This window comes from Urocampus carinirostris, chromosome 5, assembly GCF_059441175.1.
Source record: "Urocampus carinirostris isolate Australia breed hairy pipefish chromosome 5, RoL_Ucar_1.0, whole genome shotgun sequence".
Taxonomy (NCBI): Eukaryota; Metazoa; Chordata; class Actinopteri; order Syngnathiformes; family Syngnathidae; genus Urocampus; species Urocampus carinirostris.
Window position 1 is genome coordinate 4726631 of NC_142353.1, and position 12857 is coordinate 4739487.

Genomic DNA, 12857 nt, shown 5'->3' on the forward strand with positions numbered 1-12857 from the left:
GTGCACTTGTATCTGATATAAAGTCAAAGGTATTCCCCTGTTACCTATTCTCCTTAATAATCCTCCTGATGCTCCTGCATCTGGAGACACATCACCGTTTTCCTGGAAAGCAGATTCAAAATACAATTTTAGCAGTATTTCTGTGTCAAAAATAAAATAATTCACAATCCAAACGTATCAATATTCCTCAGATTTGTAAACACTACGTCAATCAACAAGATTCTAGCGTGATTCAATGCAGACTCGTGTTGTTCGTTATCACCGCCTCGTCGACAGCCTTGGCCGTCTGGCTCAGTCCATTGTGACGTTCCACTCGTAATCCGCTCTTTCTCCTCGAAACTGGCTGCAATCAGTTCAGATTGCCCCCTGCTCACTGTTTGAGGACAGCCTGGATGTGCTCCAGTGTCCCCAAGACCCTGCTGTAGACAAGCGGCGCAGACAACGGATGAGTGAACGTCTTTGTTTGTTCTTTGCTTGTTTTTCTGTCCATCCTCAGCCCTTTTCAACAGTCCGTCTGACTTCTGAATCCTGTTAAATCGGTCATGTTTACAAACTGTTTATTTAAGTGCCAAATCCACGTTGTTGGGCGCCATTTAAATGTTGTCGAAATGTTGGAGAAATTGGAGGTTCGATAATCGAGAGAAAAGTCTTCTCATATGTGGATAATGATGGGCAGGAGCCAGCCGCGTGGAGGGAGATACAACTTTATTGATTCGTCAATGAAGATCTCACAGAGCTAGGAACATGACAATGTATTTAAAGCTGGTAGTGACGATTAGGCTTCGATTGAGTACACCCCAAAAGGCGGTCCTGTATCACGTATTACTTAAAGGAATTTTGTTTTTCTCGTTCAAGCCATCTCCTTGTATCCTTATTAGGAGACAAGGAGATGGCTTCTCCAAACAGTCTGACGTCAGTGTATACAGAGATCTTCGTTCCTTGCCCAGTGTATACAGAGACCTTTCGTTCCTTGCCCAGTGTATACAGAGACTCAACTGTCTGCCAAGAACTTCCCGAACTGAGTTTTTTACTGACGTCAGTGTATGCACAAATGCAAGTCTATTTACCACAATCTTTCTACATTTCTACATGTATGCAACTCTATTCTACAAATGCAAGTCTGTTTGCCACAACAGATGTATTCTTTACTTTCATGGGAATTCTTAAACTTTTACTTTTCAGATCTGATTTTGTGTAGGGAATTAAAAAAGAATAATAATTGCCCCCACCCCTGAAAATAAGTAAATAAATAAAAAATGTAAACGGTCTCAATTGAAGAACCATGTGCTTGATGGTCTCGGGCTGTGAATCCGAGACCATATTATAGACAAAAACAAAGAAATGAAACCTTGCTCATACTTATTGGTTAGACAGATCTTTGAATTCATTTTTTTTTCCGGCAAAAAAAAACAATTTATTTTGGGCTCGTGTTCAAAAAAAGGTGACGATTCCTATCTTTATGTGTCCATGATCAGACGAGCCTGCCATGAGGAAGCGGAGGCTATGTGTGAAAATGAGCCCACGCGCAGCTGGACGGACTGCTATATTTGACTTCCAGATCATTGCCAAAACCAAGAATCAGCTTCCTCACTACACCAGCTTGGGGTACGGCCACAGCTAATAATGTTTGATGAATAATCAAGCTTTAATGCTTTGCAAATTGAACAAACCTGGTAAATATAATATTGCTGATATCATTGTGCTTTATGAATAGTATAAAAATTGTCTGCAATGAATACGTAGGTTTTCTCTAATCGTTCTTCTGTGCGTAGGTACACAGTTACAAAACCATTTCATACGCGGCTTGCTCTGGCTATAGAACTATTCAAATTAATATACTGATTTTCTTTTATTATTCAGAAAAAAATAGTTACAAGTCAAACGTTGTACATTCACACATTTTAGACTTTATCCCGGCAAACATGGACCGATGCTGGAACTTAAATATGGAGGGTGATGAACTTGAAGCAGTTAGATCTTCTTTTTGCCCAATACAAACTTTCTACGTGTCACTTCATTCTCACAATGACAACAACTGACAAAGATGACGCAATGACTCAACATCGACAGCATGAAAGTTGAGACGTCCGAGTCGTGATTGATTGATCACATGTCATGTCTTGCATTCATATCATAAAATGTGTTAATTTTTGCATTGTCTTATTTTTGTTTTTTAGTGAGATCAATAACATGGGAATATGGTATCGAACAGGAGAGGTTCCTCATCTAGCATTGTCTCAGCAAAGATGCATCAGAGTTAACAATGGCGTTCCCTCTGAGAGCAACAGGTAATACTTCAGTGGGTGTGTTTACATACAAGCAATAGTTGTTCCTGTATAAGCCACGTCCCCTCCTGACCCGCTGCCAGCCATTCGCCACTGGAGACACTCAACTAAATATGCTTTTATAAACTCAGCCCCCGATTTCTGAATTTTATAGCTGTTTGATTCAATCATATAGGTTGAGGAGAGTGTCTTCATGACAAAAATATCAGGGATCTCTTATTCTGTGCTTAAGACAGCACTACCATAAGGGTAATCAGGTGTACTTTGAAGGTATATATAAACTTCCTAGCAGACTCTGATATGTTCCCATATTATAAGTGAAGGAGTGACGGTTAGTGAGTAGACACCAATGCCAACAAAGTTTTGCACTTTTTGAATAGTGGAGTAACGCACCATGTTTCAAGGACAGTTATTTTACTAAAAAAGTAATGGTGTTTGTAACGTGTTTGTCTCAACACTATACCACTAAGTGCATATCAAATTTCTGTGCTTATTTGATGACTTTAAAAAAACAGAATATCGAAAATACTCTGATCGGAATCAACTATACCAGTGGTTCCCAAAGTGGACGGTACCGCTATCCTGGGGGCGGTGGAAAGATCTGGGCAGGGCGTTAGAAAGAAAAAGGCTGTAGGGGGGGCGCTAGAGGCCCGGCAGTACGAAGTCGAAGTTAGAAGTTTGAATGTAGTGCGGTTGTGAAACCGCAAAGCACTGCGTTTTTTTCAAGGTTTTGTAGTGAGTGATGGATTTGGGAGCAAGGGGTGCGCCAGCCCGCAAAAATTTGGGAACCGTTGAACTATACCCTTCATGTAAATGTACTGAAGGTTTGTATTATCCTGTTCATTTATTTTTTTGATATTTTTCATGTTTATGGTTATCTCACGTAAAGACTTGAGAGTCGATTCAATAATGAGTTGAATGGGTGTTAGGCAATTATTAGTCAATCTCCCAGAAGGCAGAGAGCCTTGTTCTTATTTGGTTCTACGGTCACATTCTGCATACAAACAACAGGAAAAGAAGCCCGGAGAATGAGCAACAGCTGCAGAGGAAGGGAGAAGAGCTCCAAGATTTTGGCATGCTGGAGTATTGCGTGTCCGCATCCTCTGCCTCAGGCCTCGCGGTGAGCTCCAAGGCAGATACGCTCAATTATTTATTGCCATGAAGACCTGGGGATTTCCACCACAAATTGTAAATAAACAGCTGAGACGTTGTCACAGTGAGCTTGGCAGCGAATCTTGGTGTTCTTTGCCAGAGCATGGGGCTTTTGCGTTGCCATCATTTGCTGAGCTGAGTAAAAGCCACATAAAAGCTTCATAGTGTCAGAAACTGTTAACATGGCCCTATATTTAAATTAGAATCAATAAATATATGGAATAAAAGTCAACACATTCTGAGAGAGCAAACAAGCCCACGTGCGCCTTTCCTACACTTACCTGTGAGTTCTCGGTTCTTTTGAAGCTCGCTTTCAAGTTGGCGAGCATCCGAGTTTGGGATGAATTGCACCTCTAAGCAACTCGCAACCATCTCCGTTGCCTGCTGAGATCACAGGCTCCTGCTTTTGGAAAAACATTCAAATTCATTCCGCACTCCAAGTCTTCTGTTGAGATTCACCCCATCCATTATTCACTGAAACACCCGAACGGGACCGGTTAAATTATCGAATGCAGCCAAGACGCTTTAACTATCGGGCATATGCGCAATGACATGTTGAGCAAACATCCTAGCCATCATACTTAACATACTTTGTTTGTTGTTTATTTTCAGCAACACTTGTTTTTTTACTTTCTAAACTTGGTACCTCTTGAATTAGTGCTCTTAAAAGAATAATTACTAAAACTTTTAAACGCAGTCCATAACCATCCATTTTAGATTTTTAGCATAATTCGGAAAGCTGTGATCATTCCTCTAAAATGTTTATCTGCCTCAGGCTGGGGTCTGTTTGCATGTGGATTCGTGCTATCAATTATGTTTTAATAGGACCAAGCTTTGCCAGGGCTTTTATATGCATTGCTGCTGGGTAGTTCCGTTTTTAAGTCATAGTTTATACCTCACCAATTAGCAGAGAGTGCTGGAGTAAAATGAAGGATAAAGCACAATACACAATAGGTGGTTCTTATTGGCTCAGGCTGGTGCACCATATTGAACCATTAAATGTTTAGGATGCAAAGCTGTTGATGACCACCATTCAAACACAGAAGCAATTTGCTTATTGATTGCATTCTCTTGTGTGAGTTGGTGTTCACGAAGCCAGTGTCTGTTATATACATCTGACACAATCAAACACATAAAAAGAAAGCTGTTATTGAATAGAATAATTTTCTTAGCAGATATGAATTGAATTGTCTTTATTGTCATTGATAACAACATAGTAAAACATTACAAAGAGATTAGACATGGCCATCCAGGGTAAATATGTTATAAGGAATTTAAAGATAAAAAAGATAAAAGGCTGTCAGGTTAAATAAGCCAAAAATGTAACAACGTAGTGCTTAGAGACTGGCCCAGGTTATGTTGATCAATAGTGAAATAAAAACGTAGTACATTAACATTTTGCTTCAACAAAAATTCCCAAATAAGTCACAAGATATATATTTTTCAGTTTTGCTCCCTTGTTTAGGGTGGATGATGGCGCTGGGAAAGAAAATTACTCTGAGAACATTAATCTTTATAATAAGGGAGCTCTAGCGCCTACCAGACGATAACATGTCAAAGAAGTGGTGGCCGGGATGAGAAGATTCATCGTTAATGTTGGTGGCTCTGCTGCAGTACCGCTAGTTGGTAATCTCCTCCATAGTGGGCAGAGAGCAGCCAATGATTCTCTAGGCTGTGTTGATTATTCATGTCTGATTCAATAAATCAGCCTAAAGTAAAATTATAATAAATTAGAAACTCTTTTTTTGATCTCCTTAGGACATCCCCATGTCCAAAGTAGCACAATAGTTTGTTGCACAAACCTTTAAGACAATCAAATCAACTCTGTAACTTTCAATTTTCCTTTTGTGCACCTCTAAACAGGTATTTTTATGTTCTCTTTAAAATTCCGTCAAATGTTTATTATTTGCTTTACATGATTGGTTTACATGGTTTAGATTTTGGTTTACGACTGTGTTTAAAGTCTTCCAACAACAGCTGAAATGCATTTTTTTAAATGACATAAATAGAAAAATCAGGGAAGAACACCATTTTATATATTTTAAATGAATAAATGATTTTTTCCACAACTGAACATGTTTTATGTTGGTTAATTTAAGTAAATATTGTCAAGACTTCAAATCTACAAATATTTTTCACATAGAAAAGCACGGATGGAAAAAAAAGATCAAATTATGTGGCCTTATCAAACTTTTTAGTTTCAGTTTTTAAGTGTCTACTAACTTTTTAATTAACATTTCAATTCATAAAAAAATATTGATTAAAATATTTAAAAATATCTACTATTATTTTATTTTTACACTTACGTATTGCATGTACATTATATTGTGTTTTAAAGGTACATGGGGATCAGTTTAAGTTGTCAAATATATAATGTAGAAAAATAATGTGAAAAACACATCCTAAATAAGCAAGGTGAGAAATTCCTGTTATACTTGTGTTAATTAGTGCTAATGCGCTCAGTGGCAACTTGCCAACTGTGTCAATTCATTTGAATATGGATTATATATATATACTTTTTTAAATAGGAATAATTGTATTGTGTAAAAACAATAAAAAGCTACATTATTGAAAAAAAGACAAATCAAAGCAACATATTTTAATTGTTTTATAGTATTTTATCAGTATCAGTGTCCTTAAGCTAACTAATAGTGCCTGTATCAAACTGTGACTCCTTGGAATATTTCCCACCGCTCATGTTTTGCGTTAAGTTTAGGGTTTGGGAGACATATGTAAGGGGAGCTCAAGGGAATATTGGGGGATTTGGAACTTGCAAGGAGAACAGGGAGAGAACCCTTAAGATAAAAAAGTCCTACCTGTTATAAAGGCCCTCCCCTGAGCCCTTTCTTTTATTACACTGCTTCAGTTACAAAAGCAAACCCGCTGTTAAGGGTGTGAATATCAAATAACAACATGATTGGCTGATAGTGACAATGGGACAATGTTGTAATAGTCAAAACAACAAGCAACAGTGTGCAATAATAGTTCAAATAACAAAATGGCATCCTGTAAAATTCCCTCTGCAGTTGTGAAACATTAAAAGACATTAAACGTCTCATTTTGTCTCCCACAAATTTCGCTGCTGAGTTGAAACTCATAACCTCCAGTCTCAGCGCACCGGCAGCATGACGCAAACAACCTTCAAATGTGTCCATTGCTGACATCCTCCATCCTCCTTTATTTCCACTTGTCCCGCTGATAAAACTGTCATTGGGACGGATGCTATCTGAACCCTCGAGTGACTGGGCGAATAAATTAGCATTGTTCTAATAATACCATTTATTTGGCTTCAGTTTTTGACATTTCTATTACATTTGTAGCTCAATGTACACACTGTACATGGGTACCTTTAAATCAAATTGCCGAGTGATGAAAATGTTAAGGCTTCATTCATATCCCTTATGACTACAAAGACGAGTTTGTTTTATGCTCCATCTACAGATTTGGCTCGGTTAGCATAAACTTCCCCCTACTAATACAGTTTTGGCCGCGTTACTGTCAAAAAGTAATCAGTTTCATTTACTATTTACTTAATTTCAATTAAAAAAATGCGTTACCCCCCTCCCAGAACAGTGACACCTAAAAGTAGCAAATTCCTCTGAAAGTAACTAGCTAGTTACAAATTACCGTGTATAGACCCTTGCACACAAATAACCTAACCACGTGACGACACCATGATGGACGGTGGTAAACCGTATTAAACAGTGGTCGAGGCCAGTAAACATTAGACAACAACAACAAAAACAGCTACTATACAACACTCTTGGTAATGACTAGTCAAAAGAATATTGTGCAGCTTTCGGAGGAGGTGACTGAGGATAGCATTGACAACACTAGCTACCGGGCTATAAAGACTTCGTCCTGACATGTTCACACATCTAAAGAAAACCTCCTGTCCACCTGACTTCAGTCTAAACCATCTGTACCTCTTAATTGTAAATGGAGTATTCCCATACACTGGAGCTGATTCAAAAGCTTATCAAAGTCTGAATGCTTACCAGTCTTTCGTTTTGCCAACAAATGCACCACTGGCGTAAAATGTCCATCTTGCGAAAACCTTTGTATATACATTTTGGGGGAATGTAATTGAACAGTAAAGCACAGACATGTGCACCTTTTATAGAAATGAGTTTTGAGCATGTTGAAAATATTTACTTTGGCGAAATGATGTTTTATCTTCTGAACATTCGCCGACTGTTTTATTCATTGATAATTCGGCAGTTCATTTCTGCGTAATTCATTTAATGGTAGAGCACATTACAGTTTTGTAAGATTACTGTTTGAATCGCTGGTTAATCTCAATAAAAGCAGCTCGTTAATGTACTAAGAAATTGCAGCTATAAGCCACTAGCGTTAACCAGTTAGTATTAGCTCACTTGCCATATTGAGTGTTTTTGACGTGACTCATACCTACTTAACATTTGATTGCTCAGAAATACATCCAACGTTCCTTGAAAAAAATGCTCGCTGCAAATCCTGGAATAATTTGAGGATTTCGAGTTATTCCGTTTGATTTGCAGATAAATACCGCTGTCTTCTGTCTTCATCAAAATAGATTGATACAATTCCATATCAGGTCCAGAACCTTGCCGGTTGGCACAGCCCAACGCGCAAGAAAAGATCACCATCATAAAAAGCTGTGGTTATTTTCTTCTGTTGTCGTTATTGATGTTTGTTTCAATTTCAACCGTTCATTCAACTGCTATTTGCTGGGATACTCTGCCGTCCATCATGGCTCTCATTCTACCAGAGAAGGCAATATGACGTCACATACAAAGGGTCAATATTCACATCGAAGTCGACCCCTTCAAACTGCCTAAAAGTAGTCATGTTATAAATAAATTTAAAAAAGTATGTACCATCTACCAACTGTGGAAGCGACAAAGCATTCATATTTCTTTGCTTGTGAAATACGGCGAGCTTGCACACTAACAAAGCTGTGACGCCCCAAATCTATTTGGTCTTTCTTTTTCAAACCACTGGAACATTTCTTTATCCATTTGTAGATAACATCCAAGATAATTTATTTTTTTCCTCAAGGAATTGTATATTACAAAAATAATTTCACAAATAAAAATACCAGGTATCAGTTCTCTTTTGCCGTAAATTATGTGCTTAAGTTTGCCCCAATGATTTAATTGTTCCTACATCATACATACCCCCTTCCCACATATCCTGCTGGTGAGACACAACCAAATATGTGCATACAAATTGACCCCCTGGTTTCAGTTTCATTTTATAGTTGTAAACACGGCTTGGATATGAGAATATATGGTAGGGAGAATATCAGGAGGGAGAAATTACTTGTTCTCTTATTTTCTGCATTTTACAGCGCCACTGCCACTCTACTTAGTTGTATTTTATAGGTACATATAAACCCTTTCACCCGTCTGATGTCAGAGTTGTGTTGCTGGGGGATTGACGGTAATGTAATGCTCTGCGAGCGAGTGAGGGACAGTCAACAAGAAGAGGACATTTTAATTTGAAATCTGCTTTTAAAAAGTAGCTGATTTACGCACCATGTTGTAGCAACAGTTGAGATCCAAAATGTATTAACAAGAAGTTACAGAACCCGTTACCAAGAAAAGTAATTGCATTCCTTTGTAACGCGTTACTCCGATCACTGTACAGGTACAAAAAATCTGTTTCCTGACAGACGTTCCATCAAAGTCTTTGAAAGCTATCCTACTTCAACTGTCACATTTCTTTGTTACAGTCAAAAAAAGTTGTAAGAAGAGCCTTAGATCAATGCAGCAGTGTTGAGACGGCGCCAGAAATGATTGAATGATTGTCGAAGATCTGATGGGCTTGTACCATTTGCCACCCAAATGTGTGAGTGCTTCTTTTCAGCCTTCGAGCTTAAAGGAGGATAATGACGGCTGAGACGGCAGCACTGTCAGCTAGCATAGAGGAAAGTGTGCGAGGGTTGTCACGGCCAAGCCTGGATGTATGTCAAAACAAGCGCTTCCGACTTTTGCTATCAGAACTTGTCGACACCTTTGTGCTGTCTGCCATTCGTGCGGTTCTTTCCGACAAAAAAATTGAGGAATGGTTGCCAAAACTCCAAAGTGAGTCTAACAGCTGCGGTGTTCTAATTTGATTGTAACTCAGACATATTTGGTGGGAGTCGATGCCTCCTGATTGCTGTTGTAATTGTGTCAATCTTCTAGGCCATGTTCCCGGTTTTAATATAATTGAATGAGGGACTTCATGATAATTTAATATTCAATCAAATTGGGAATACATGTGAATATAGCTTTCCTTAACTAAAATTAGGACTAATTGTTGTCAAAACTCCAGTGGCCACCACAATTTCAGTCGCAAGACCGCAGTTGATTAGGAAAATGTGCTCGCCGTGTTTTTGTTTCAGATATTAGTTGTCTAATTGATTTGCCATATGTCGGCTTCTCCAAAGAATTAAAATTGTATTTATAAAATTCCAATTTAAAAGACGACGGCTTAGCAATGTAAGCAGATGGCAGAGGCAACCCGAGAGATTATTGGGAGAAAACACTGCATATGACTTGCATGTGAAGACAACAGGCTCCTTTTTTTTGCTTTCTTGGGGTATTGATTAACAAACTCAAACACTGACTGATAAAAAAATACATTGAAACTTCACAGCAGCAGGACTGCCATTTGGCAGATGTACCAATTTCATTTCAGGTAGGTAAAGAAATTCGCAACAGCTACGGCATTTGTCTCTAGAAGATTGATGCCAACCTTTTAAAAATTCACCATTGGTCTGCATTCAACATAGCGAAATGCTAATGTAAATCAATCCTTTCACACCAAAGAAATCTGAGTTGCAGGTTTCAACTCATGAATACGACATACAGGCAGAAGTCTTGTTTTATTGACCTTGATAAAACATATTATATTTCCTTTTCCCCTTGGATGAGATAGGTCTTTCAAAGGTGCAATTTGTAAACAGCCTCTTGGTTTAGTCTGAAGAATTTAAATTGTATATCCCTTGCAACTTGAATCACGATATTCACAAACAAAACGTATGTAATATTCTCATAGAACATATATATAGTACATTCATAAACAAACACAACACTACTGCCTATTTTATGATACAAGACTGACTTTGCCAGAATTTCGCTAGCATTCTCTTGATAGTTCTAAACCTAGACATTCCCTTCTTAATGATATTATGGACTACTTTGCGTCATCGTTATGAGATGGTTTGTTTTATAGCTGCCGTATTCTTTAGCTACCTCCAAGGCAATTCATGTTTCGCGGCTCTCTTCGAGCGCATTTCTTCCACTCCTTGCTAGCTGTGGATTTATTGATCTGCAGGGGCGAGGCAGGGGGTGTAATTTGTGATAGCTTGATTGATGAGGTTTTCAATCGTATATGGTTTGTTAACTTCAACTGCCCACAAAGTGCATTCAGTGCTTTTTTCTGTAATACAAAGGCTATAAAATGGTAAAAGTGAATATCACTTGAATAGAATAAAATCCCCTGGCTTCCCCGGACTTAAAAAGATCGTCCTCCAAAGCCTGTCTGAAAGCCCGCAGGTGACTGATGCGGGTCAACTTTGGCCTTGTTTTCTCTGTTTAAAATCAAACTTTGATTTTGTATGTCCAGTCTGTCTTTAAGACGGAGATATTTTAATACATCTGGAGACACTCCACGCTTCTGCTGCTTATGAACATGTGTTATTAAAGACTAGAGGAATATAAATTTCACACACATGGCAACTTTCTATTTAATGTGGTACTGAGTATTGATGGACTGACGTCGTGTTTTTTTCAGGAGGATCATCAGCAGGCCGCACTATGAGCAGCAGAACAGTGGCACCTACACTCTGACAGGTGCGCCTCTCCCACATTTTAGTCCTGAGCACGTGAATTATTTTAACTTCACTGCAGCCAACAGTGACACATTGATGGATACTCCGGCTCAAAAATGGCAAACGATTTGAAATGTTGTTTTGTCACGGGTATATTGTTGCTGTCATGTGAAAAAATAGGACATTGTTTCATTCTTTTGCATTCACACATTGTTTTCATTTTACATACAATCTTTACATTGTAAATGTTCCATAAATGCAACAAACGTTAATAATGGCAAGACATACAGATATGTTTTTATTTTGCGTTTCCATTTTTTGCATATACGCAATGTATATTTTGTGAAAGTTCTTTGAATTTAAAAACAAACAAAAATTGACAAAAGGATGAAAACTCGTGTTTCTCACATGACGGTGAAGATATGTTTACATTCTTGACCATCAAAATAAGGGATGAGCAAATACTCATAACAGGTATCGGTGTTGGCGCCGATACCACCCTCATTGTTAAGGTGTCAGTACAACCACTACCACAGTCGATTCTATTGGGTGACCTCTAGTGGCCATTTTATAACCACTAACTAAAATTTAAAAATGAGAGGAACCCCAGATTGCTGAATAATCGGAAAATAATGTTTTGGGATTTAAAGGTCTTTTTTTTTTTAATATTGATGTTAACATCTGTTCAAGAAGGGCATATCGGTATCGGTGTCAAAAGTGCAGTACACAACATCTCTAAAAAAAATTAGCTCGATAAAATTATAATGCAAGTAATGTACAGGGTCTGTAGCTTTTAGCTCTTCCTTGATCTATATAAAAACAAGTGGATTCATGTCCCCAAAAGATAATATTCATCATCAAAATGTCCTATTCTAACTAGTGAGAATATATGGATCAGAAGATTTTGCAAATTTAATTTTTAAATTGACTTCACGTTTAGCACATTGTCGATGGAAAAGACAATGTGGGGTAATGGCGCATATTAACTATTTCTTTTATTTATTTTCTTCAGTTTCAAACTATGTTGAATATGATTTACACATAAGGATACCATAAACCGACTTTTTTTCTCTTCTTCTAAGAACTTCCCCATATTAAAAAGGAAAAATGTGTCCCATAACTTAAATATTTTGTACCAAGCATATTTATATTTTGCAGGCAGGTGTATTAGGGTTTAAACGAGGTACAGGCTATCACATTCTCCAGGCAGAGTTGAAGCCATACAGGCACCAATTGAGTGTAATCCGCCAATGCGATTGTGAGAGCGTTTCGGGTGAAGGAAGCAGCCGGCTTTTTATCCAGCCGGAGAGAGACACCATGTGGTGAGGATTAATCCTGCTGCTTTTGCACAGGCACCGTAGAGCTTTAGGTGCACCGAGGAGACCAAATCTCATTCACCAGGCATTTAAAACATGTCACAAAGACGTCAATTTCCATACTTCCAGAATAGACTGCGCTGCTTTCATTGACCACAAGTTTACTAATGAATGGAAATGGTCAAAATCAAAAAGGAAAACAAAAGGAACCCGAGTACAGTGCTATATCTTTATACAAGCTCAATCTGTTTCAGGGTCATGTTCTATCTCGAATTTCTCGAGTAACGAGAGTATTTTCCAGAT

The 12857-nt window shown here is 38.1% G+C and overlaps 1 protein-coding gene and 1 long non-coding RNA gene across 2 annotated transcripts in view; one reads left to right on the forward strand and one right to left on the reverse strand.

The window, feature by feature from the left end:
* mvb12bb (multivesicular body subunit 12Bb) overlaps window positions 1–12857 on the forward strand; it is a 51743-nt gene that overhangs the window by 17608 nt on the left and 21278 nt on the right. The window contains exons 4-6 of the mRNA XM_088334970.1: window positions 1476–1605; window positions 2178–2288; window positions 11202–11260. Coding sequence (XP_088191096.1) covers window positions 1476–1605; window positions 2178–2288; window positions 11202–11260 — 300 coding nt within the window. The remainder of the gene's footprint in view (window positions 1–1475; window positions 1606–2177; window positions 2289–11201; window positions 11261–12857) is intronic.
* LOC148365037 (uncharacterized) lies at window positions 689–1129 on the reverse strand. The gene is made up of 2 exons (XR_015850406.1): window positions 992–1129; window positions 689–960 (listed from the first exon to the last, which is right to left on the reverse strand). It is a non-coding gene; the product is annotated as an uncharacterized LOC148365037 (long non-coding RNA).